Source organism: Glandiceps talaboti, chromosome 9, assembly GCF_964340395.1.
Source record: "Glandiceps talaboti chromosome 9, keGlaTala1.1, whole genome shotgun sequence".
NCBI classification, from domain to species: Eukaryota; Metazoa; Hemichordata; class Enteropneusta; family Spengelidae; genus Glandiceps; species Glandiceps talaboti.
Genome location: NC_135557.1, coordinates 25425098 through 25431350, shown reverse-complemented (window position 1 = coordinate 25431350; position 6253 = coordinate 25425098). Strand labels below are relative to the sequence as shown.

Below are 6253 nucleotides of genomic sequence, written 5' to 3'. Positions count from 1 at the left end.
CCTAATTTCGAATTGATTTTACAAAGGTCTAACGATGTAGGGTTTGTGAACATGACCATTCTGGATCCCCTAAGTATAACGATATGCATTTATGATAAAATCAGCCTCCATCATATAACAAAGACCTGATCGACACTATCACTGCAATTATTGAGCTATAAACGTAGACTTCGTCTATGTCGTTTCCCATTTTTTGAATTAAAGAAATCTAGTATATAGTTGTTTTATTGAATTAAATTACCAAAATAAGCATTCATTCCCATTTACACGGCCACTTTACGCGAGAAGCACATCTTGTCATTATTCTTGTACAAAAAACAATTAGTTTGTCTCAAAGTTTGTATTTGTTGACAATCAGATCAGATTGACGAGACACAATCCGTACTCAGACGATGTTGAATTATTGTACACTAGTACTGCGACTAATGTTGCGTATAAAATACTATCTACTCAACCTGTCTGTTTATAACCCTTTCACTTTGCCGCTTAGTGGATGTGTCATTTGAAACATTTGTAACGTGTATCAATAATAGCTATGTATGGTACAGGTACAGTGTTATAATGTAACACTCATAGATGTGGTTTATGTGACGAAGATAGTGTGATGAATAACGCCTCAGACATTGTGTTAGATGTCTGAGATAATACAATAAATTTCAGGCATTGAAAGTGTTGAGTCTGGTAACCACAATTGATTGTTATTCTAGTGAAATAATGTCGCAGTTTAATACAATTATGCAAGTTACTATAGACTCATTTAAATAAATGCCCAGTCTCCAAGTCTGTCACAAGCAACAACGTTATCAAAGGAAGAAACGGCCAAGGCAAAGTTATAATGATGTTGAGCAGACTGTTTGTTTTAGAAAAAAAAACAAGTGATCTTGACTGTAACACCTCAATTAACTTGACTTGACTATTTAATGTCTCTTGTATATGGATTTTAAGATGGTGTACAAGTTTGCATTTTGTCTTAAAACAGCTTTCTCCTTCTCAAATATGACAGGTTTGCATATCACTCTAAAGATTTTGACGCTTCGGACACGTCCAATGTGTTCAGTTTAGCTTCGTGTGTGTCCAACCATAAAACACTAGCGTTCAGATCTAGAATGCATGTGTTCTATGTGCTTGTTCTGAACACTTACTTTGTGTTAAAAAACTGTTACAGTGTTCTGATGCGTCAACAGTGTTCTAGTTTATAAGATTTTTAACATATGTTATGCGTTCAAAAATAAAAAGACACTGTTCTAAATCTGAACACATGCGTTCTAATATTTATATTGAACGCATATACTGCGTTCAAAATCTGTTACAATTAAGTGTTCAGGAACTGAACACATTACTTTAGAGTGATGGACATACGCCCAATACAGTGCTAAAGTCTTAATACTGAGAAATTTGCTAGCACCATCCAAAAATCAATAGTAAAAATAAATATAAAATTGCTCTGAAAAGACATGTTACTAATTCACGATGGGCAGGTGGTTTTTACCTTGTTCTCATGTTACGTTCTTGGGTTGCTTAAATATTACGTTTCGGTGTTGTGCTACTCTTTGACTTGAAAATTAGTTTAAAATTAGTTTAAAATTAGTTTAAAATAACAAGATATCAGCAAATCAGGTTCACTCAAGCAAAATAAAAAATGGTATATTTCCGATAACTCGACCAACCCTTGTTCAAGCCGCCGAAGCTAAACTTTTTTTTCAAAATCCTTTAAAACAAAAAGATAAGAAATTCTTTGTCACGTCAGTTTTCATTTACCAGTGACGCTTGTACACATTTCATCACAATGTCACAGACGAACATTTCGTTTGGTTATGGGTAGAAGCAGTATTTTTCAAAATAAAAACAATTAAAACGATAAAATGAAATAAAATCCCGACCTACATATTCTCTGAGGCCATGTTATCGGAAGAACGTCATTTTTTTCGTTTATTATATTCATCTAGATACAGTAAATGTTCAAACGTACATATACAATGTTATTATTATGTTCACCTATATACAGTAAATGTTAAAAAGTACATATACAATGTTATTATTATGTTCACCTAGATACAGTAAATGTTCAAACGTACATATACAATGTTATTATTATGTTCACCTAGATACAGTAAATGTTCAAACGTACATATACAATGTTATTATTATGTTCGCCTATATACAGTAAATGTTCTAAAGTACATATACAATATTATTATTATGTTCACCTAGATACAGTAAATGTTCAAACGTACATATACAATGTTATTATTATGTTCACCTAGATACAGTAAATGTTCTAAAGTACATATACAATGTTATTATTATGTTCACCTAGATACAGTAAATGTTCTAACGTACATATACACTGTTATTATTATGTTCACCTATATACAGTAAATGTTCAAACGTACACATATTACAATGTTAATGTTATGTTCGCCTAGATACAGTAAATGTTCAAACGTACACATATTACAATGTTAATGTTATGTTCGCCTATATACAGTAAATGTTCAAACGTACACATATTACAATGTTAATGTTATGTTCGCCTAGATACAGTAAATGTTAAAAAGTACATATACAATATTATTATTATGTTCACCTAGATACAGTAAATGTTCAAACGTACACATATTACAATGTTAATGTTATGTTCGCCTAGATACAGTAAATGTTCAAACGTACACATATTACAATGTTAATGTTATGTTCGCCTATATACAGTAAATGTTCAAACGTACACATATTACAATGTTAATGTTATGTTCGCCTAGATACAGTAAATGTTAAAAAGTACACATATTACAATGTTAATGTTATGTTCGCCTATATACAGTAAATGTTCAAACGTACACATATTACAATGTTAATGTTATGTTCGCCTATATACAGTAAATGTTAAAAAGTACACATATTACAATGTTAATATTATGTTCGCCGATATACAGTAAATGTTCAAACGTACACATATTACAATGTTAATGGTATGTTCGCCTATATACAGTAAATGTTCAAACGTACACATATTACAATGTTAATGTTATGTTCGCCTATATACAGTAAATGTTCAAACGTACACATATTACAATGTTAATGTTATGTTCGCCTATATACAGTAAATGTTCAAACGTACACATATTACAATGTTAATATTATGTTCACCTAGATACAGTAAATGTTAAAAAGTACATATGCAATGTTAATATTATGTTCACCTAGATACAGTAAATGTTCAAACGTACACATATTACAATGTTAATGTTATGTTCGCCTATATACAGTAAATGTTCAAACGTACACATATTACAATGTTAATATTATGTTCGCCTATATACAGTAAATGTTCAAACGTACACATATTACAATGTTAATATTATGTTCACCTAGATACAGTAAATGTTAAAAAGTACATATGCAATGTTAATATTATGTTCACCTAGAAACAGTAAGTATTCAAAAGTACATATACAATGTTTATATTATGACAGTTCGAGGGTATATTGAAATGACCTTATTTTTTAATTCAAAGTTAAACATTAAGAATGTTTTATAGTGTCTTTGTACAGACTGATGCACCTGAAAAACATGAAACTAAAAATGTAAAAAGTTTGCATAATGAACAGCCACTTATATTAATACATGTAACACATGTAGAAAGACAACCGTAATACATTGATACATTTCTTTGTCTGGATAGACGAATTTATTATTAAATTGCTACATATCATTGTCTAGAGAGACACAATTATTACCACAATTGCTACATTTTATTGTCTGGATAGACATTTATTACTAAATTGCTACATATCATTGTCTAGATAGACACATTTATTACTAAATTGCTACATATTATTGTCTGGATAGACACACTTATTACTGAAATTGATACATTTTATTGTCTGGATAGACATTTATTACTAAAATTGTAATCCATTGAGAGGTCTGAAAAATGCAGTTTGTTATCGGTTTGACAGTGATTTGCTACAATAACAGTAGCGAAGGAAATGTAAATGTAGGTAAGGTGTTACATCACCACAAATAAAATGATGCAGTAGACACGATTCATAAATGTTAGTGAAGATAGACTAATAAGTGTCACAGTTATGTTAAAAAGAATATCCTCAAATCAGACGACTTTTTTCTTTCCACTCTCTCGGTTTCCATGGTAATAATCATTTTATTAATGAATGCATTGCTTGAACTCTAAATCTTCAAATACTAACTTCTTGTCACAGTGTATTTCACTCCGCTTGAGTTCAGAAACAACACTTCAAACAGTCAGCATTTCGCGGGTTATACTTGTTGCCACTCAAACATAAATCCCTAACTTCACCAGCATTAGCACGCTTTACTAACCATGGCATGCGAACAATATCGACAATCCAGCCGATACCAAATAAACCGAAGGTGAACATGTAGAAACACCACCATCCTGGTCTTCCTAAGTAATGATTATGAAAACCTGGAAAATAAAAGTTACCATACATTCATATGAAATAAATAATATCTTCCACAATTTCAATACCGAATCACTCAAGTTTTTAACCTGCCAATACATAATTGCAATAGACAATGTATCTAAACATTTCAAAACGCCAGCTCTTTACATCCAACAGTTACGACTGATAGCGCATTGCTCATTTACATGCATATAATTATAATAATGGAGAGTACAACTATTTTTATGGACCACCAAATCCTTAAAGTTCGCGAAATGATTATTGCATACAATGTTTTGTTATTGTTAGCATGATTTCTAGGTAGACGAAAGAGCATATCAAACCGATGTCGCCATGGTAACATAGCTATTTGTCTTTCTGGGGTTTCCCTTTGTTTGTCAAGAGCGCCACCAACCTTAATATGAAACAGGTCGCAATTCATGTGCTTTGTGGAAACGACGTTGTCCAAAATATGTGTTCAAAACCACTCGTACAAAAAGGGGCATGAAAATTCAATCTGCTAGTACGTACATAATGCTTAAAAATCTAACACTGAAAACTCTGTATGTTTCATAGAAGGATGAAATAAAACATTTGTACAAAACAATACTGTAAGGTTCTCTTAAGAGAACACAATAGCCTAAGATCTTGACTGTGTCCCTAAGATCTAGACTGTCTCCCTAAGGCTGATGAGTGGGGAGAGTACATTTTAATCATTAATTTGACAAAGGTAAATGAGTGTGATTCAAACATTATTGCATGGTGTGATTGTGCAAAATAATCCATGTGGCCAATAGGTTGCTCCTTGACCGATTACCTTAGTTGTCATGGTGGCACTTGGGACGTAAGTTATATTAATAGAATCTAGGAAAACATACATCTCAAGGAACTATTGATTGTCTATATTGGCTGTTAGTTAGCTTGTTAAGATTCTTACCAAGCCATCCAAATACGATTACCAATAAGTACGCATCATCAAGTCTATAATCATCTGTGTCGTCATTTTCACTGCTACCGACGAGCCACTCCATCCGTACAAGGTCTACGACCCATCCAATTCCGAAGAGACCAAGAGAAAAGGTGTAGAGTATTCCCCATCTGGTGCGTCCCAAGTAGTAATGGTGAACCCCTAAAATACCCAGTGGTATCGCTAGGATATAAACATCAGCAAGTCTACGTTTAGTAATTCCAGTCTTAACATCTTTGATCAACCAAGGCAGCTGAATCAAATCAATAATCCAACCGACGCCGAAACATCCAAACGTGAACAAATAAAACAGACCCCATTTTTTGCGACCGAGATAAAACTGATGAGCGCCCATCCAACCAAATGCTGTAGTTAACAAATACGCGTCTACTAGTCCATATTCTTTGTTATGAGGGTTGATGACACCATTATTGGCAACTTCGTCTTCTTGATCGACTCCCACATCTTCATTTTCATTCTCATCAAAACGGTTGGTGTCCGAATGATCGCTGTCTGTCATCGTTGTCGCCAGGTTTAAATCAATATTGTAGCCAATTATACAGTGTAACGAAGGACTGCAATAGCCAACATGTACAGCAGTACGTTATAAAGAAAGTTTAAAGTAAAAATTGTTGACTTAAACCGCAATGTATGTGGTAGCGAAATCTGTGCGAATAATGATTCTACAAAAGACGTGAAGCAACTATGTTGGAATTCCCCATGTGCTCAATCTCCCAAAATAGAACAAATCTCCGAAATGATATGTGTTTTATTTGGACACTTACGCCACTCAACTTATTGTATTGGCTATTATAGTATTGAGAATATACGTATTGTCATTCTTTAGCTTTCGTTTTGGTCA

General features: G+C 32.9%; 1 protein-coding gene across 1 annotated transcript; it reads right to left on the bottom strand.

The window, feature by feature from the left end:
* Positions 1 to 4241: 4241 nt before the first annotated feature.
* LOC144440032 (uncharacterized) lies at positions 4242 to 5911 on the bottom strand. The gene is made up of 2 exons (XM_078129260.1): positions 5362 to 5911; positions 4242 to 4447 (listed from the first exon to the last, which is right to left on the bottom strand). The coding sequence occupies exons 1-2, from the start codon at positions 5909 to 5911 to the stop codon at positions 4242 to 4244; spliced, it is 756 nt and encodes a 251-aa protein (XP_077985386.1).
* Positions 5912 to 6253: the final 342 nt, after the last annotated feature.

What these genes read in the sequence shown, in the direction of transcription:
- LOC144440032 (XM_078129260.1), bottom strand. Translation starts at nt 5,911, where the DNA reads ATGACAGACAGCGATCATTCGGACACCAACCGTTTTGATGAGAATGAA. An exon ending in AATCGTATTTGGATGGCTTG is followed by an intron (nt 4,448 to 5,361) that starts GTAAGAATCTTA and finishes TTTATTTTCCAG; the next exon opens with GTTTTCATAATCATTACTTA.